Source organism: Zalophus californianus, chromosome 4 (genome assembly GCF_009762305.2).
Source record: "Zalophus californianus isolate mZalCal1 chromosome 4, mZalCal1.pri.v2, whole genome shotgun sequence".
NCBI lineage: Eukaryota > Metazoa > Chordata > Mammalia > Carnivora > Otariidae > Zalophus > Zalophus californianus.
In genome coordinates, this window is record NC_045598.1 from 54,417,096 (window position 1) to 54,438,525 (window position 21,430).

At 40.7% G+C, this 21,430-nt stretch overlaps 1 protein-coding gene across 8 annotated transcripts in view; it reads left to right on the top strand.

Moving 5' to 3' along the window:
- PDE4B (phosphodiesterase 4B) overlaps positions 1-21,430 on the top strand; it is a 520,481-nt gene that overhangs the window by 491,058 nt on the left and 7,993 nt on the right. For 7 of the 8 annotated variants that reach the window (XM_027619904.2, XM_027619913.2, XM_027619965.2 and 4 more), the window contains 5 exons: positions 8,677-8,770; positions 16,474-16,652; positions 17,920-18,018; positions 18,162-18,326; positions 20,375-20,474. In XM_027619904.2, the coding sequence (XP_027475705.1) occupies positions 8,677-8,770; positions 16,474-16,652; positions 17,920-18,018; positions 18,162-18,326; positions 20,375-20,474 (637 nt within the window). Of the gene's footprint in view, positions 1-7,651; positions 8,066-8,676; positions 8,771-16,473; positions 16,653-17,919; positions 18,019-18,161; positions 18,327-20,374; positions 20,475-21,430 lie in introns of those variants that run through there. The other variant, XM_027619956.2, reaches the window with a different exon arrangement.

Consider the following 21,430-nt stretch of genomic DNA (forward strand, 5'->3'; position numbering starts at 1 on the left):
GGGAGTGGAACCTGCTTGAGATTCCCTCTTTTCCTCTGCCCTACTTCCCCACTCTCCTAAATTAAATTAAATTCAGAGACAAAACTGAGAAATAAAACATCAGCTTCAAGTATAAATCTTGTGGAATAAAGGACAAGTACTACAGACACTTTGCCAATCCTTTTACATATATTATTTCTAACTTTCCCGTTTTAAAGTTGGAAAAACTTAGTCTCTGAGAGGTTCAGTGACTTGCCAAGTTTCTCAGACAAGTATTTTATTTCCAGACTCAGCTGGTTGCTCACCTGATCTGATGGCATGCTAGTATGATGTTGAGTTTGCTGTTAAGAGTCCTCTCTATGCTGTTAGATCTCCCTGGGAAGGCCAACTATAACCAGAACCCTCTCTACGTCATGTATGACCTACACCTCCAACTCTGAAACTATTATAAGCCTTCCGTGAACCGACAAACTATACATCCTGGGGTGCATTGTTGTGCAGAGCACTCATCCATCTATTTTAAATTGTGGGAGCTAATAATAAGAAAATGAAATGCACAATGTAATTTTTTTATAGAATAAAATTAGATAAGACCACTGTTTTCATCCTTTATAGTTTAAAAATACGTTCTAGCCTCCACCATGTGGTAAATTCTTCTCAATTCTAGTGTAGGGAGTACCAAAATGCCAAAACAGATAACGTATATGTTTTCAGGGAATAAAATGATATGTCTCTGTAGCCTGTGCGTTTCCTTTATTTATTAGATGGTCCCTAGAGTTGATCTTATAAATTTCCAGCCCTGGGAAACTGTTAATCTGGAAGTAGTGATTTCCACAGCAGGCTTTGAAGCATCACATTGTCTTTTATCTCAAAGGGTATGTGAACATAGTTAGCAATAATCAATATAATTAATATTAAACACAATACATGTCACATGATGTATTTAAAGGGGTAGAGTAGTAATCTCAGAAAGAAGCTGTGGTAGATTTTTGTGGCTGCAAAAATATCAAGAATTCTAATAAGGTAATATTTATTTTAAACAAAATTTTAAACACCCGAGGAGATGTTATAGAATAAAATTGGAAATCAGTTCTTAAGGAGAATCATAACCAATGCTTTTGGGGTTATGAAAAGAAAGCACATGCTTGGGGGGTGATTTTTCTGTTCTGTGTCAATGGCTTTCAAGTCAGATATGAAGGTCTTGAGGCATAGGTCTTGTTTTTAGCTAGTCAGTGGAGGACACTAGACTGGTTGGGCTATGGGTCTGATCCATGGTTAAGATTTCTAATTTTAAAAACATAATAAGTTGTAGAACTTCTGGCCATGAAATGGTTCAACAGAAACCTTAATCATCTGCTTTGGAATCACCTTAACACCCCATGGCCTTAGAACTGGCTTTAGAAGCTTGAGGTTAAATATTAGCCATTATGCACAGAAAAAAATGATAGATTGCTTAAATGCAAAAACAAAAGGGTAACTAAATAGTGTACCTTGATTCCTTGCTTTTTCTCAGTTGCTGCAATGATTATGTTATCTGCTGAAGAAAGGCCTTTGCTATCTTTGTCAGGCCAGCACCCCAGATTTGCCAACGTACCTCTTTTTTTTTTCGGTCTATTTCTCTTAACAGCCAGATTAAAAGAAAAAGCTCAAATACATAAAATGAAATTGTGAAGCCCCAGTAACAGATGCAGTGTTGCTGGGTTTCTCAGCAGAAGGGAAGACCTCTGTCAAAAAGAACAAGTGTGAACATTTTCAATTACCTAAAAATATACGATACCTCTAAACCTGACACAATGTGAGTATATGATTTTGAAATCCAATCTCTTTATGGGATATTTGGGACATGAAATTTCTAGAACACACTTATTCTAAAAAATGTTGTTTATCTAAAATTTCCAATACATCTTTGAATATAAATATAGTATCTATTTAATTGTGTCACTGCAGCAACTTTTGGAATTAAGGGAATGTTAAGTCATGAGAAGTTTCTCTAAACATTCTTAAGGGAATTAGTTTGGGTGTAGGAGAGGTCAATTTTTTAGTGTCCCAGTAATGTGTGCCATATCTCCTCTTGAAAAGTTTCAGAAATTCTAAGAAAAATGGACAGCAGCAAAGAGGATAGATAGACAGGCAGGAAGAAACACCTAATAATTTTGAGGGCTGTTCAGGACCTACTGTCAGGTTGTAGAGTGTTGAATTTAAATTCGTTTGAGGTTTTCTTGTTTTGTTTTGTTTTCTTGTTTTTCAGTTCTGTGTATGAACGCACTAATGGTCTGTCCCTCTTTGACTTTTAAAATGTCACCGGAGCAGATAACTTGTCCTTTAAGCAGCAAGTGGAGTTTATTCGATTTTAGCTTCATCATAAATTCCAGTGTTTTGTTGCAGAATATGCCGGAGAAGTTCTTGCTTGTTTTTCAATCTATATTTGTGGTGGATTACTACATCACTGGGCAGTTAAGAAGAGAATCACTCAATTCTGGTGTGTTCAGATGAATTTTGTTCTGATGTATCACATGGGCAGTTAGAATGACCTAACTTTATTCCCTGGTGTACCAACGATGTGCTGCAGATAGTCACACAGCAGAGCTTGTTCTCTGGGATGGCCCATCATGGAATTATGGTGTCTAGTGTAGTAGATGTTAGTGGACACCGAATGGCATGGTCTCCCATCCTGATTCCTGTTACTGACTCACTCAATTCCATTTCATTTCCCTCTCAAATACGATAAGCAGGTCATTAACGCAACTGTGACATCAAGTTTCAAGCAGATGATAGACAGGGAAAGATCAAAAGGAGACGAGCGATGGGACCCTCACTGTCAGATGATCCGAAATGTTAAGAATTGTGGAAATCGTGAGTTTGATAAAGGGTCTAGAGAAAGTCCAGTATATCCCTGTTTTTTTTGTTTTTTTTTTTTTGTCGTTAACATCAGATTTTGCAAAGGAAAGTGTAGGTGCTTAGCAATTAGAGTTCTCCACTTCTTTGAGTCTTCTTTCCATGTGAAAATAAGGGTATGAAGGAAGCAATGTTTTGGAATCAGAAAGAACCTTCAAAATTAACCATTTTATGACTAAAGAAACTGTGCCCATCGCTAAAACAACCTGAGTCCCCAAAAGTCAATTTATCTTACCCGAGATCATGCACAGAGTTCGTGCCAGAACTGAGACAGAGACAGGGCCTCCGGACGTGCATGTTGCCCTGAGCTGCGCACCTTCCCTGAGCCGTTGTAACTCCCTCTACCTCTGCTCGCATTCTGAGGAAGAATTTTCAGCCCCTTTGCTTTCCTGATGCCCAGGAATTCTGATTAAGTTGTGACTAACAAAGTGTAAAATATGAGTCAAAATGCAGTCCCTAATAAAGTCATTGTGACTTTAATGACTTGGGCAGTTGTTTCATACTGCGAAAACAGGAAGGTCCCACACAATAAGGCGCCTGTCTCACAGATGGGCTCCTGCGTAGACGGCCACCCACAAGGGTAACTGCTGGAGCTGTCTTCCTCTCTTTGGCTCCTTTTTTTTTTTTTTTCCCTTTCTTTCTTTCCTTTCTTTTTTTTTTAAATCCACACAGTTTTCACCTACTGACTTCAGCATGAGGTTAAATGAGAGGAAAGTGCCTGTTTATCTAGTTTTTGATGGGCTGAAGATATAGTGGGTCACTAAAGATTCACTCCTCGGTGACATCCATGTCACCCCTCACAAGCCCAGATGAGTCTTAAAAGTAGCTATTCTATGGGCTTGATACTAGCCCCTCATATGACTACTCTTCTGAATTGTTTTATTCTTAGAAATATAAAACCACCAGGTTTTAGAACTGGGAGCAGTCTCTGAGATCCTTCTACTCCACGCCTCCTGTGCGGTTAGTGTAGCTAAGACCTCTTTACTGAGAGAGCCCCTAAGTTGCTTGCGGATCTTTGCACAAAGCTCAAACCAGTCCTCTCGTGAGAAAGCTAGAAGAATGAGGAAGTGTTCCATCGTTTCACAAAAAAACTGGCTCAGAAGAAAATAATCTCTATATGTAGCACTGAAGGTAAAGAAAAATTGAAGCCATAAAACACAATGTTCATATCAAGTGTAATTGAATTTCAGATTTGCTACTATATATTTTAAATAACTTCCCACTATTAAAGATAGCCTATCCAAAAACATTCACGTGTGATTTTACAGAGAAGATAATTTGAGGCAACAAGATTAAAGCATTTATAGAGAATGGTATCCTTTTCCATTTTCAGAAAAGAACTGCAGTTTCTAGCAGTGTTCACAAATCTGGTGGCGGGCATAAGCTTAAGGAAGCATTGGAGGAATTTGTGTTACTAAGGGTCCATTCACAAATTTTGCTCGTCTGTACTCAAAAGGGGCTTTGGCCATTTCCTCTGGGGACATTATTTCTAGGTAGGCTCTAACAGGGTTTTCTTGTGAAGGCAGATTCTTAACAGAAAAATAGGATCTGTGTACGTTAGGTAGTAAAGACACATTTATCTTTGAAATAGTGTGCTCCTGTTTGTGCATTTCTCTACTGCATTTGACAAAATAAATAATATCCATTCCCTTTCAATCCTGTAACTGCTTGAGACACGGTTTCACTTAGGAGCTATTTTACCTTCGTATCTAGACTGAGCACCCAACCTTGCAAGAGATGGCAAGAGTCTTAGAATATCAAACTCTGGAGACATTATAAATGCTTCTTTTCCATTGTTGGTGACTTATTCTTACAGACTGAAGCATTTCCCATTCGGGGTGTTTCAGTAGTATTGAGAGTGTTTTGTTTTCTGGGAAATAGCAGTTGCTGGTAAGTATTGTGTCCAGTCTATCGGAGACGGCCAGGGAACTTGTCATAGAATCATGACAGGTGCAGGTTAGAAGGCTGAGAGCCAAAAACCATGCATCATTTTCATTTAAATATGAGAGGTGAGGTGACTTCAAAGGGCTGTTGGTGAGAGCTGTGACAGTCAGGATTTGTCCACCACATTGTGGCTATCTCTGGCTCCACAGAAACAATTCTCATACGGGGGCCTGACCCTGAAAACCGAACTAAGCCAAATAGTCCAACTGTCTCCTCAGGCTTAACCTCAAACACAGTTCCTATCTCTTCTACCCCTTGGTGTGTTTCATCACATAGGCCAGCACTAATCATACTGATTGTCCTCTACATTTGCTAGAATGGAAAAGATGCTCCCGTCTGCTGCCCAGCATAAGTGGGCCCTTCATAAATGCTTTTGGATGAGAGCAGTGATGGCCTCGGTCAGTGTGGTTGGGCCCTCCCTTATAGAGGAGGAAAACCAATGGTTGTCACTAAGCAGCGTTTTAGGATTGGGTCAGTTTCTGACCCTGAGTGACCTCCATATGCATACTTCATCATGATATGTGCTTTATGGTTACCTTAGGATGACTTGGCTTTTTGGTGGCATTGCCATGCCCATAGCAAAAGACTCACAGGAGAGCAATTTAGGCATGAGAAGGAGGGAGGTGGTATTCGTCTGTCACTATTTATATAGCTTACTCCTGTAATCAGTGCAGGAAAGGTGAGGAGTTTGGCTTCTTCTCAGCCTTGTAGCTGAGAGCCACTTTCCCTGCTCCCATGTTGGGACTGAATGACAGTGTATCCCAACAGGATTTTTGTGGCCATGGGAGGTCTTAGAACGAAAGGAAGGAGAAAAGTCTTTCCCTTCCTAGCCTTTTATTACTGAATTTCTACCTGCTTCTATATTCAGGAAGCCAATATGACTAATAAAGAACTGGCCCCACTCTCTCCAGACTATTAAAACTGTTGTGGTCAACTTACATGCCCTAATATATCTGACTATTCCTACTAAGATTAGAGCTGATTAAAAAGGGTGTTTTTTTGGTTTTGTTTTGTTTTGTTTTTTTGTTTTTGTTGGTTTTCTTGGTGTTTTTTGTTTTTCTTTTACTTCTCTATCTTTAATGCTTTGCCTGGCATAGTTTAGATGTTCAAAAAATATTTATCAAATACCTGATAAAATGGTTTTATTTGAACTAGTGCAAACCTGATTGACTCCAAAATCTTCCTAAATATTTTACCAACCAAAGGAACCAAAATGAGGATGGAGCGTTGAATGTTACGTTTGGCTAAGTCTTATGCAGAGACATAATTAAAGAAATCATCGGTCTCTGCTTTTTTCCCAAGATATTTTTGCAGTGCTCCAAGTACGGTTTCCCTCTTTGCCAAAATTTAGCTGATCAATCAGAGCATACACACCTCTCTTTTCCGGCTTCTAAGTCTTTAGCGTAAGTGCCAGACTTTTGAGAAGTAAAAATGAGAGGCCCCTATGACCAAGCAGGTTTGTCTTGAAAAATAAATAATTTGGAACTTAATGCGGTTCACCTGGAGTTCAAAACCACATGGAGGTTCCATCAGTAAAACACACTAGCCAAGACAATTGATCCGGACATCCCTGGTTACTGTTACTGACACAGTGTATCATGGGAAAACACACAGACGCAAGCAGGGTTCCCCCAGAACCTCTCTGAGGACAATGCGTCGTGCAGTGAGCCAGCAGGCAGCAATGCTAAGCTGCGTTGCCTTCAGCTAGAAAGGCTGGTCTCCTGGGCTCAGGCAGTGGCACGACGGGGGCTTGGATGCTTGAAGTGAAGCCATTGTTGGTGCAGGATGCTCATTTGAAAGGAGAAAGCCTCACAGGAAAGAGAGCCAATTGCGTGTGGGGGCTGTTGCCATGGTGCTTTGCTCTGGCTTTAACATGCTGTACTTGAACTTCTGAGAGTCCAAGGGTGGGGTAACGGAGAGAAGGGAGAAGGAGGGGAGTGGGATGGGCCTGGGAAGCTCTGCGGTCAGACTCTCCTCTTGGCCTTTCCTCTTGCCTGTGCCCTCTGAGGCTGACAAGGAAAAGGGTGCGGGGGCGCGGGGGGGGGGGGGAGCGGTAGGGAGGGAGAGAGAGATTGAGTCTACAGGAAGGGAATGACTTTCTCAACATGCCCTAGATTGCTAAAATGAAATAAAATTTAGTTTAACTCCTAAATATTACTAACATGAATTAGATGTTTAACACTCAAATACCAAAACAGCGTAGTCCTTCATAACCCAAATAATTCACCTTTCATGCAGCAAATGATAGCTTACATTTCCTAACACATTCTAGATCCTAGATTGAAAGGTCGAACGTGTTTAATTCATTTGTCAAATGCAATCTAATATGCATATTAATGAACGGATGGAGTGGAGAGAACTGCATTCTGCAAATGAAATACTTTTTAAATGAAAGAAGTTCATTCTATTCCCACTTGTTTCATTGTGAAGGATGGCTGAACGCATTGTCACACACCGCCAGTGTGCAAAAAATCCTCCCAAAAGCTAGCTTAAAAAAAAAAAAAAATCTTTGTAGTCTGAAAGCCTAGTCTGAAGACAGGCACAGTTCTAACCTGTTCTCAGTTTTTTAAAAATATTGAGAAAGTAAATGACTCAAATGCACCATCCCTCTGAAACCATTAGCGTGACTGAGCCTGTGTGGAGGATGTTTTGTGCAGTGGAGAGAGGGTTAAGAACACCTAGTCGAAATGGGGGAGGGTACTGACTTCAGATTTACTTAAATATTCATGGGGCTTCCTCCATTTTAATCTTCTCCTTTTTAAAAGATGGCTGTGTTTCCCAGTCTGGCAACCCCACAGGAAAGAAGAATCTCTCCTTCCTTGCAGAGTTCAGCTGAGCAGGACTAATCTAGAGTGGAAACCCCTTCGGCCACCAGGACTATTCATAATTCATAAGTGCTGCAAACCAGCCAGCTGAATACATTTAGACAGGCTCTTGTTCCTTCGTGCAATTCCTGATTGCATTACTCTCTCTGCCAGGAAAGAAGCAGGGAGCATAGGCTTCTTGTAAGAATGGAGTGCGAAGATGGGCTTTGTGTGGATTAGGAAATGCCCTAAATTTTGGAGACTTTGTCTTTTATAAGTTTTGATTATTTTACCACTGAATCTGCTCGGCTTTCCCGGTCCTTTCGGGGTGTTCTCTCAGCACAGTGAATTCTTTCAAAGGGATTTGTGGATTGTGGCAAGGAGAGCATTCCAAAATGCCTGAGGCAAACTATTTGTTATCTGTATCTTGGGGTTACATCAAGGTGGGTTAATTTGATTCTGTTATATGTCTTTGATAGAATGTGAAACATTTACATCTGTGTGCTTTCTGTGAAGTAGAAAAACATCTGTAATGATTTAGTTTGTGTTGTCCCTTAGCCCACGGAGGCTGCTTATTGTATAAGGGCATGCTATATTACATCATATTTAAATAGACTGTGCTGTATTTTAATCCAATTCTTTTTATGCGGCTCGAGGATTTTTAAAGGATGCTTCTTTTTCCCCTTAGTTCTGTTCAACTTTTCACATATAATCTCCTCTCAAGTAATATTTTCGAGTTAATTTCCAACAAATGTGTTTTAAAAGTTGTTACATTTTTCAAGTGCAATTATCTTGACCTCTATTGAAATTCTTTTCCCATGTTTGCATCTTCAGAAGAAATCAGATGTTAATTCTAAGAAATCTCAAGAAAACCTCTTTTTTCCCTAAGGTGACATGGGAATGGTTTCGCATTAAAGGGGTGTTTTGTAGAAGCAGAATCATTTATTTAATAGTATCTGCTCTGATCTCTTGGTTTGTAGTAAAGTTGAAAACATCTACAGTGATCATTTGCTAGTTTTTAGGTGATTAATACATTTTTCTTCTTCATACACAGTTCAAAAGAATGCTGAACCGGGAGCTGACACACCTCTCAGAGATGAGCCGATCAGGGAACCAGGTTTCTGAATACATTTCAAATACTTTCTTAGGTAAGATATTAACTGGGAAATCTGTTCTGTAATTGAGATTTTTCCATATTAATCTCTGCAACCCATCAGCAACATCCCTATGTGAGTTTGGAATGGGGTCAAGTCACAGAAAAAGCCATTTCAAATAAGAACTAAGGACAGCATTTAAGGTAAAAAAAAAAAATAAGCAGAAAGATGTTAAAAAAAAAAAGAATGACATCAAAGACAGAGGTTATTATAGGCTGATTGTATTTCTACATACCCCAGGTCTCCCCTTATCTATCCACCCTCTTCCATCTTGGCCAAGACCTTCTGACTGGGGTCGGGGTGGGGGGTCCAGTCATCTAAACCTGAGGGACCAGTCTATTGGCTCCTCTGACGTGGTATTCTTTACATTCTTCCAATAACTGGACTTGGAGCAAAGGATTTCCTCTTAGGTGGTTTGTAAGAGATATGGTTGGAGAATAACGGTGTGTTGATTTGGGCCATGGGAATTAGCTTTGGAAGTAATTTGACTATTGCTTTGCTAAGTTATTTCTTAAAGCTCAATGGGAAGAGAAGAATCTTGACATCTCTGAGAGATGTGGCTTTCTGCAAGCTGCATCATTATCTTCCCAATCTGATGCTTTTTTATCTGTTGTGCTCTGTTATCACATTGCTGGTATTTAACACATGACACTGTCAGAACATGTTTGCATCAGAGATCCTTAGCTACTGTCAGGCGTTCTGTTTGATTACTTGGGATTTCTGATCTCATGTTTAAAGCCATTCTACTGTATAGTGAACCTATTTGGATTATATTGTTCTTTAATAAGGCTTGCAGAATATGCAAATCTGTACTTTAAAATAAATAGCATTTAGATTCTGAGTCTGTTGACTTTCAAATACTGCTGAATTATGCCCATTTACAGAACTCCACCATGCAGAGAACCAACACATTTTTACAGCTGAACATCACACCTCCCTTCTTTTTTGGCATTGCGACACATCATTAAATCCATGACCATGTGCCTCAGGCTTTATGGCAACACACACCTCTTCTGGTTTTATTTTAAAAAATCAATCTTGTTTCTCTTAATTCCAAAGCAGTTTCTGCTGTCAGCCGATCAATCTTTGATCAGCCTGGTGCAGAGCTCACGGCATTTCCCGGCTGCAGATGGGCAGGGGCACGATGAACAGTGTCTTTCTGTTTCCTCTGTGGGTGCCTTCTGCACCTGGTTTTCTCCAGCGGCAGTTACAACACCCTGGTCAGGGAACAAAGGAGAAGAATTTTCATAGAGCCTAGCTCCGAGAGGCAGCCAGAATCTAATTGAACTGCAAGTGTTATATACCAATCCTTTTCTTCTCCATCATCCCCCCTTGGTTCCTTTGAAGACAGACATCTTCCACTGTCCCTCTCAGATGTACCCTGCTCTGTGCAACACCCAGCTCTTTTTCATAAACCAGGAGTCTTACGTTTTCCAGGTTAACGACTGTGGGAGAGAAGAAGACAGTCGAGTGGTGCGAGAACTCATTTTTGTTCTCACAAACATTGCGTTTTAAAATGCCAGGGCTTGTCTGTGTCTTGGGAGAGACTCACGACTGGGGTAAAGCTACAGGAGCCCTTTGTCATCCAAGACCTCGCGGAGGCAGCTCTGTGCACTTGCAGGAGCTTTCACCAGCGGCTTGCAGCTTGCCAAGGACGGCACGACTAGCTTAGCATACTGATCTCTTTTTTATCATCATAAGCTATTAAGTGAGAAAGCTGATAAGATAATAAAGATGAGCTCTCAGGGTCAACACTGTGTATCTCAAGAACAGGCGAACATCAACGCTCTCTTGAATATTTCATTTGCTGTTTGGCACATGTCTTGAGGAAAACCAATCTTTTGGCTTCTCGTTATTCCAAAAGTTAAATTATCAAGAACAGGTTGTTGGGGAACGTGTTAGAATCTCAATTCTTAGAGACTCAGCCTTAGGAGGGTGTGTGTGTGTGTGTGTGTGTGTGTGTGTGTGTGTGTGTGCACAAGGCAGTCCTGATCAAACAGATTAGATTAAAATTTTAAATATTCTTGGAAAAATAGAGGGAGAAAAAAAATCCCTCATATCAACAAAAGATACTTCAGTTACTTCATCTGTACAAGGAGAGCACTATGACTCTGATACGGACTGAGTTGATCAGTTTTGCTAAGACATCCCCAGCAATCTGGATTCTCTAGAATAGGCTGTAGGTTTGCAATTGGATAATCCTAAAAAGCAAACAAACAAACAAGACCTTGCCTCCAAACTGCAAATGTAAGACATGGAACTCTTAATCCTATTTTGTGGGGTGAATATTCTGGAGGAATATTCCTAGGGAAGCATGAATGAAGCCTTCTTTATAAACTGTCAGATCCACGAAGGACTTTAATGGCCTTGTCATCCAATTCCCTCATTTTATGGGAGAGGAAACAGGCCCAGAAGGGCAAAGTAACCTAATCAAAATTACTTGGCTACTATGTCCTTGAGCCAGAACTAAGGTTTTGCTCTCTTGATTCCCAGACCTAAATACCCTGTTACTTCTTTAACTAGGAAAGAAGGTTGTTAGAAACTCAGACCATATAGAAGAAAATCACATTAAAGGACATTCAAGTAACAGCTATATTCTTTTGGAGAAAAGTCTTTAGGAATCATGATTGTTGGACCTAGAAATAAAATATGTTTTTAACCTTTCCCAGTAATATAAAAGAATTTTGCCAGAGCACGGCAACCATCTCAGTGAGCAAAAAATGGGAAGACCTTAGTGCTTTAAGTTAAAATTAAAGAGCATTTTTGCAATAAGAGTCATTGAACGTTAAAATGTGTCATCCAGAAAGGAGGGAATCCCTTACTCCAAGGAGCTGGGAAACTTGTGCTGTTTCCATCTAAGAGGATGGTGTCTAGATGGACAAGTTGAAAGGCAGGCAAGAGTCCATTTACCAAAGCAACCACTTATTGATGCTCTTACATGAAAATGAGCTCCAGGTTGCTGGCCCAGGAAGAAGTGAAGCAGGATCTGCAGGAAGGGAGCATAGGCAGAGCAAGACATTTAGATATGATATTATAATTTGGTAAGTATTTTTACAAACAGAGAAGACTCATTCTTGTAAATCCCCGACTACGTCTCAAAAGCTAAAACATAGAATTTCAAAGATGCAAGGAGAAAGAATTTAGAAAGTCTGCATGATTAAACGCTGTGCTCTAGTAAGAAAAGCACTTCAAATTAGGCCATTAACAGAGTTTTGACGTGACCATATTTTGCATTTGGTTTCTTTTGTTTGTTTCTTTGATTTATGCTGGCCTACTATTTCCCCACTGTATTATAACCATTCTGGGAATGTAAATTCACTAAGTGTTTATGGCGATTCTTTGAGTCTGTTTCAGGTTATTTCCGCAACGCCCTGGCTACGCTTTTAACAGAGGAAATTCAGAATAGGGAAGCCCATCAGTTGTTTCAGTGCCTGCCTGTATAGGGAAACACCCATTAATGTCAAATTGGTGCTGTCTGTGAATAATGGCTTTCTTCTTTACTGTAATGTTCCAGACACAGTAGTGGTTCAGCTCAATTACTGGCTGATGCAAGGAATCTTTAGTTAACATGGGGCAAAGCTGCTAGGCCCACTAGAGGTTTCTCTATCTGCAGTGGCCTAGGGGAATCTGATAGCCTCTTAGATAACCAGACTTTGGGATGGTGAAGAACGGAGTCAGGAAAGACAGGGGCTCTGTGACCTTTCGTTTTAGCAGAAAGTTACAATTATTACGAGTGAAGTGACAGAGAGAAAAGTAGTGTCAGAAACAATATAATATATAGTGTTTTTTGCCAGAGATTGTGAGACCAGAAAGAAATTTTTAACAGGAACCTCGAGGCCTGGGTTCTCTGCTATTAAGTCACTGTGTCTGGAACTGAGTAATTGCAAAATAAATATCTGTTGAGTAAGTTGCCCTTTGAGCTTGGACAAATTGCTGACTTCATCTGAAAAGTGAGAGTGTGGGATTATTATTGGTTCCCGAACCTGGCGCTGATCATCAGCGTCATTTAGGAAGCTTTTTGAAACATACTGATTCAGTAGGACTGGGTGGGGCTCATAAATCTGTGTTTTTCTAAAGTTCCCTGGGTGCTTCTGATGCTGAGGCAGGTTGGAAACCCCTAAACTAATTGAAATGACCACTAAAATTCCTCACCAGGCAAAAGTTATAGACTGATGCGGCTCAGAGCTTGCGGGCACCTAAAGAGAACACAGGGATGCTAGGGATAGAGAATAGCCTTGCTCCAGGTACTGAGGTGTCCAGCCAGGGAGCTGCTTCTGTCTCCCTGTGCTTGCTTTGCTTTGACGCGTTGTCCGCAGGGCCCTAAGAGCAGGTGGAGGTCTCTGGGGAAAACATGTGACCTATGCCATCATCTTGCAAGAGTTGAAAGCAACTAGTCTAGGTCCCAGCATGGCATCTGGAAACATGTCATTTTCTAATGGAGAAGTCGTCTTTGTCCTAATTTTTACTGTAATAAGCAGAGATACGCGTAGGAACTTCTGAGAGCTGCCTTAACTCTTTCAGCCACAGGGTTCAGTGAAGTAGCTGTTAAAGCAGTTTAATAAATGATTGCCTCCGGGCACTCACAGTCATCCCTGGGGCCTGAAAGAGTTAATGCATGTTTCAGAAGTACTCAAGATAAAGCCTCCCGTGAAGTGAAATGGGATATTTGGTTGCTGATATTTTTAATAGCCTGATACAGAGGGGAGAACCTCCATGAGAAGGTAGATGTTTTCGTCGCTAATCACAGCTCTGCCATTACCTTGTCGTAGCAGAATGTTTTAAATGATTAAATGAGATCAGCATACATATTTAATAAGCATAAATGTTTTAATCAATTTAATGCCTGTGACAAGTGAGAGTTATTGTTTATTATTAATTAGAATGAATAAAATAAAGCATGAAGTAAAACTGATATACTTTTCCTCTGAACCTCAAATGGTGGTAATAAGCCAAGGCTTAAAGTCATTGTTTGTGGAAAACCCAAAAGACTCCACCCCAAAACTGCTAGAACTCATACAGGAATTCAGTAAAGTAGCAGGCTATAAAATCAATGCACAGAAATCAGTGGCATTCCTATACACCAACAACAAGACAGAAGAGAGACAAATCAAGGAGTCTATCCCATTTACAATTGCACCCAAAACGATTAGATACCTAGGAATAAATCTAACCAAAGAGGCAAAGGATCTGTACTCAGAAAACTATAAAATACTCAGGAAAGAAATTGAAGAAGACACAAAGAAATGGAAAAACGTTCCATGCTCATGGATTGGGAGAATCAACATTGTGAAGATGTCAATGCTACCTAGAGCAATCTACACATTCAATGCAATCCCCATCAAAATACCATCCACTTTTTTCAAAGAAATGGAACAAATAATCCTAAAATTTGTATGGAACCAGAAGAGACCCAGAATAGCCAGAGGAATACTGAAAAAGAAAAGCAAAGCTGGCGGCATCACAATTCCGGACTTCCAGCTCTATTACAAAGCTGTCATCATCAAGACAGTATGGTACTGGCACAAAAACAGACACATAGATCAATGGAACAGAATTGAGAGCCCAGAAATGGACCCTCAACTTTATGGTCAACTTATTTTTGACAAAGCAGGAAAGAATGTCCAATGGCAAAAAGACAGTCTCTTCAACAAATGGTGTTGGGAAAATTGGACAGCCACATGCAGAAGAATGAAACTGGACCATTTCCTTACACCACACACAAAAATAGACTCCAAATGGTTGAAAGACCTAAACGTGAGACAGGAGTCCATCCAAATCCTAAAGGAGAACACAGGTAGCAACCTTTTCGACCTTAGCCGCAGCAACTTCTTCCTAGAAACATCGCCAAAGGCACGGGAAGCCAGGGCAAAAATGAACTATTGGGATTTCATCAAGATAAAAAGCTTTTGCACAGCAAAAGAAACAGTCCACAAAACCAAAAGACAACCGACAGAATGGGAGAAAATATTTGCAAATGACATATCAGATAAAGGGCTAGTATCCAAAATCTATAAAGAACTTATCAAACTCAACACCCAAAGAACAAATAATCCAATCAAGAAATGGGCAGAAGACATGAACAGACATTTCTCCAAAGAAGACATCCAAATGGCCAACAGACACATGAAAAAGTGCTCAACATCGCTTGGCATCAGGGAAATCCAAATCAAAACCTCAATGAGATACCACCTCACACCCGTCAGAATGGCTAAAATTAACAAGTCAGGGAACGACAGATGTTGGCGGGGATGTGGAGAAAGGGGAACCCTCCTACACTGTTGGTGGGAATGCAAGCTGGTGCAACCCCTCTGGAAAACAGTATGGAGGTTCCTCAAACAGTTGAAATTAGAGCTACCGTTCGATCCAGCAATTGCACTACTGGGTATTTACCACAAAGATACAAATGTAGGGACCCGAAGGGGTACGTGTACCCCAATGTTTATAGCAGCAATGTCCACCATAGCCAAACTGTGGAAAGAGCCAAGATGCCCATCGACAGATGAATGGATAAAGAAGATGTGGTATATATACACAATGGAATATTATGCAGCCATCAAAAGGAATGAGATCTTGCCATTTGCAACGACGTGGATGGAACTGGAGGGTGTTATGCTGAGTGAAATAAGTCAATCAGAGAAAGACATGTATCACATGACCTCACTGATATGAGGAATTCTTAATCTCAGGAAAGAAACTGAGTGTTACTGGAGTGGTTGGGGGTGGGAGGGATGGGGTGGCTGGGTGATAGACATTGGGGAGGGTATGTGCTACGGTGAGCGCTGTGAATTGTGCAAGACTGTTGAATCACAGATCTGTACTTCTGAAACAAATAATGCAACATATTTTAAGAAAAAAGAAAAAGAAGATAACAGGAGAGGAAGAAAAGGGGAGTATGTCAGAGGGGGAGACGAACCATGAGAGATGATGGACTCTGAAAAACAAACTGAGGGTTCTAGAGGGGAGGGGGGTGGGGGGATGGGTTAGCCTGGTGATGGGTATTGAGGAGGGCACGTTCTGCATGGAGCACTGGGTGTTATGAACAAACAATGAATCATGGAACACTGCACCAAAAACTAATGATGTAATATATGGTGATTAACATAACAATAAAAAATTAAAAAAAAAAAGTCATTGTTTGAAGGTTACAAACCATTTATTTCTCTAACTTACAGATGGCTCATCTAAACTGAAATGATAAGTTATATCCAGTTAAAGTTGTTTGGATTTTTTTTTTAATTAAAAAAAATACAAATATGACAAAAAGAGTAGAACATAAAGCCTATTTTTATTAACCTGGGCCTGGCTGCATGAATGTTTTCTATTATACAGACATATAAGTTATTTAATTAAAAACATCTACATATACATATTGATGCCCTACCTTGAAAATATAGAAGCGTAATTCTAAACTACGCTGCAGATAGAAGGTGGAGTATTGAGTCCTACCTGTCCTGCTCGGACAACTTATTTCACTCCTTTAGGCCTCAGTTTATTTAGCAATAAAAAGAAGCAAAAAAATTCTCCTATTTCTCCCATCAACCTCACGGGATGGTCCTGGAGATCAAGTGAGATAATGTAGGACAGTCCTTTATAAGATGTAAAACCCATCACAGGACTTTGGAAGTTGTTCTGGATACTGGATTGCAGTGGGTTCTCACTGGCACACAGGGGCTGAAAAATGTTTTCCCTTGTTGCAGACAAGCAGAATGATGTGGAGATTCCATCTCCTACCCAGAAAGACCGAGAGAAGAAGAAAAAGCAACAGCTCATGACACAGATAAGCGGTGTGAAAAAACTAATGCATAGTTCAAGCTTGAACAATACAAGCATCTCACGCTTTGGAGTCAACACGGAAAACGAAGACCATCTGGCCAAGGTTTGTCTGAGCCGGCGGGTGGGGGGCGTTCACGTGTGCGTGCAGCTCTTTGCTCTATGGCACGTCAGGTGGCTGCTCAAAATTATCTACTAGAAAAAAGCAGTGATCATTGTTGCTTTTCGATTAAATTATATGATAAGAAACCTGGTGTGGCCGCTTTGTCCATTGCTGAGCACCAAATTCAAGACCCTTTCCACAACAAAGGAGCTGTATTTTTTTATTCAGAGTTGGATTTGTAAATGGAAGTTCCCCATGAATGAGAATCCTACCAAAGGCACCCTGCGAGAAGCCACAGGGCAGCCAGGAGACAGGAATGAATTGTCCCAGAGGACAGATCCGGGACTCTATGCCAAGGACTAGTTGGAAAATCTGCACTGATTGGCAGAGCTAGAGAAGAAATGAGAGAGGTCGACAGCACTGACTCAGAGCCCAAACCCTACCAGTGGAGGAAGGCACAGAAAGAATTCACACGTTCCCCTAGGGGGCCGCCTTAGGTAACCAGAGGGTCCTTGCACGCTTGTGACAATAGAAGATGAGCAAACAGACATTCAGTGAGGCTTTCTGAGAGATGCAATTAGAGCAAGGGGCAGGTCTCTGGGGAGAGCCTAGATCCCTTATTCTGGGCAAGAATTCAGAATGGAATAAATGACTCCTTTAACCAGATAATCGTGGAATAATCCCACAATGCAGGGCTGAATAATGTTTCTCCCAGGTCTATCTGTGGCCCAAGAGCTCTAAGATAGAATAATCCATGGTTGGCATTCTTCATGACCTTTTACATTAAATTAGGGTTGACTTCCGCACATTCTAGCAACTGAGTCTCCCCGACCTGGCCCTTTGTGATAATAACCAAAGGGCAAAGGAGTTCCCCTAGGATGGTTTTCTAGCTGTTAGCTACTGGGCCAGTGATCCATGAAGAAGAGAGACAGGGAAATGGAGCTAGAGGGACCCCTAGCCACTTGCAGCTACCTCTGAATGCCACTTGGTTGAGGACTGATATGCGGCAAATACAGGTCAGCAACTAAATCTATATGTTAGACACACACTCTCTCTTTTCTGGAAAAAAAAAAAATACAGAACTTGTAACTAAAATGAAGAGGACACCCAACCTCCTAAGCCATTCCATTTTCAAATCTTGATGCAACTAGAACACTCTAAATACATACTCTAAAGTCTTAGACAGCCATTGTCCAAAAACAAAATAAAAATAATGAGGCATGCTAACAAAACTGGCCTTATTCCTAAATTCCTCTAATTTTGATTACAGGAGCTGGAAGACCTGAACAAATGGGGCCTTAACATCTTCAATGTGGCTGGATATTCACACAACAGGCCCCTCACATGTATCATGTATGCCATATTCCAGGTGAGTGAACAGAAGAGAGTATTGCTTATTGAATTCGATGGCTCTTGATGATTTTTTTCCATCCCAGTCTACTTTCCTGATAGGACTTTTTCCTCATTTTTGGACATCGACTTATTTATTTTCTAATCCATTTTACTACATAGGAGAGAGACCTCCTAAAGACATTCAAAATCTCATCTGATACATTTGTAACCTACATGATGACTTTAGAAGACCATTACCATTCTGATGTGGCGTACCATAACAGCCTACACGCTGCTGATGTAGCCCAGTCAACCCATGTTCTTCTTTCTACGCCAGCATTAGATGTGAGTAGTTATGATGTGTTTTGCATACCTGCCCATCCTCTTTTACAAAGCGCTATACAACATGTAACATATTTACAGAAATAATTGCACATGTTTGAACTGGTTCTTTATTACTTGTAGCATCCATAAATTGCGTTGCTAATAAAAATGAACGGCATTTCTACTTACACTGCTTTCGAATATCAGAGTAACCCTCTCTTTATGTCTCTTACGATTGAGATTGTTGAATCATCAAGTAATTAACAGGGTGCTTTATTTTTTTAAGATTTATTTATTTGAGAGAGAGAGAGTGGGCACAAGTGGGGGTAGGGGCAGAGGGGGAGAGAGAATCTCAAGCAGACTCCCCACTGAGCGCAGAGCCTGACACGGGGCTCAGTTTCATGATCCTGAGATCATGACATGAGCGGAAATCAAGAGGCAGACGCTTAACCAGATAAGCCACCTAGGTGCTCCCAGGGTGCTTTATTTTTCTTTGCCTCTCCATTATCTAATAAGTGTCCAGTTCAGCATCTAGTATGTAGTTTATCCTCAGTATGCATATACTGATCTTAACTGCCTACACCATCCCAAACACTGTGAAGGATAGCACAGAAATATAATATAAAATGTCCTATATAATTCCTGTTGGGAATAAGCATCCATAGGCTTAGTCTCCTAAGAATTCATAAAACTGATTCTATGGGTTGAAGAAAAAGTAACTGAATATCTAGAATTAATAATGCTGAAGCAAAGGGGAACGGTGTTCCATTTTGCTAGACATCTTGCTAGAAGGTGGCTGTGACTCCTTCCTTAGTAGATTAATGCATTTCCATGCGCCAATGTTAGCAGCAATGTGCCCAGCAGCCCATATTCTTCTTTGACATACAGCAACGGTAGTCAGGTTCTTCCAAAATGTGTAGGCTCACTACAGAAGGGGACTTGCCAACCCCTACCCAGCCCCACCGTATTCACAGGTTCAGTTTGGAAGGTGAAGAAAGATTAAACTGGCCACAACTCTATTGTTTGGGTTTCGTATTTCTTGAGAAAAGAAATCCAAGAGGACAGGAAAGTGAGATGGAGCTGAGGCTGTTTTATCCCCTGAAGGAGAGAAACAGTATTATTTGTATGTTCTGTCTAAGGATCATAGAGTGGGTCAACGCTCTTCATCAGCTACCCTCTGTTACTGATAGGATACCTATTGTGTAGCCAGAAATTGACCCCTGGGGGCCACACGTGTTTAGAAAAGGGCGAGCTCGACGTGTCCTTGAGCAGTTAGCCTTCATGGGAGAGGTGGACACTGAGCTGGCATTTGAAGGATTAGAAGACGGAAGCAATCACAGAGGATTAGGACAGACACTACAGCCAGAGAAAGACCTTCTAGTCAGAAAGAATGTTTATCTACACAAGTGCTAGGTTTAAGTGATTGTGTACAGATGGGGGCAAAAGAGGCTTCGCAACATGGCCTGAAGGAGTGGAGCAGTGAGGCGTTAGGTTTCACTTCTCAGGAAAGTTCTCAGATCTTGCCCATAGTAAACATTTAGCGTATAGGAATTGAAGGAGTGGATGAATGAATGAATATATGAAAGCTTCTGACCACACTACAAATTTAGCTTTGGGAAATAATTTATTGCCAGTCTTAGGAGTTTGGAATTTAGCCTTTCTTCTTTAAGTTACTCAGCCTGAAAACGTGAATGTTGTTATATCTCAGCACAGAGCCAGTCTGACTTGCTTTTTTGACTTGTACGTGCTTGTGTTACATAAGCACCATTCTGCCGTACAACTTATCCAAGAAACAAACATCAGGCCGCACCTGATCACTCATCATGAGCATGGTGCTGATGCCTTCCGATAAGCTCGATGTGGGCATGGGCTTCCGCCATCACCCCTTTCACATTAGACCTTATGCTGATGGATAGAATCTACATTTAATTAGTGCATTGAGACATTATACCACATCAGCAAACAGCCCTTCTCCCAACAAGAATGAAATGGGATACTTTAATATGAAATTGAACAAGCAGGGTAGGCCAATGGGACATGGAGTTAAATGTGCTTGTTTTGTTCTGCAGGCCGTCTTCACCGATTTGGAAATTCTGGCCGCCATTTTTGCAGCTGCTATCCATGACGTTGATCACCCTGGAGTCTCCAACCAGTTTCTCATCAACACAAGTGAGTTCACTACTAGAACAGTCATTTGAGATAATTGTATGATTCGTTGCTTCATTTTTTCCCCCCTAATGTCTTCATTATGGATGATAATAAGGGTAATAATGAGGTAATCCTTCCATTCCACTCAAGCTGGTCAGACCTTTCCTGGATACTGTGTCCAGTCTGGCAACATAATTCTTGAGCTGCATGGAGAACTTGGAAAGGGTCAGAGGGGAGCCATAAAAAGTACTCAACATTTGGAAAATACAATACATGAGGAAAGACTAGCAGATGTGGGATTATTCAGTAAGGACAAGGAAAGGCCTGGGGATAACGTGATAATGCTTTTCAGTGTTATGCAGGATTCTCACATAGAACATGGTGACCAACTGGTGTCCCTCTCTACTGAGGAGACAGGCCTAAATGAGCATGGGAACCTCCAAAAAGAAATAAGACTCCAAAGAAAGCACTGGAATGCTTGGTCTATAGTAAGGAAGATGACCTCAGTGGCATTTAGTGCTGGTCCAGCCTTAGGATCCCAAGCTATACTCAGTGATTTTGTCATGCTGAAAATGTTCAGTATCCATGCTAATGAAAATCCATGATTTTTCTGTTAGTGCACTATTTCTAAATGCTAAAAATCTCAGTGCTTTTGTCATGCTGAAAATGTTTAGTATCCACACTACTGAAAATCCATGACTTTTCTCAGTGCACTCTTTCTAAATGCTAAAATTCTCAGTACTTTTTCTTCTGAGTATATTGACTATACACTTGTGGTCATCATTAACATCAAGTGCTGATGGTTTTATAGAAATGTTTGAGCTCCTTGCTATAAAAGAGTCCCTGTCCTACTTTATCATCAGAATATCTGAATGATCTAGATGTGGTGTAGATTCATTTTTAACCTTGTTCTTCTACTGAAAGAATATAAACTTCAGGCAACTACTTAGCTATTGGATTATATCAGCGGGCATGGT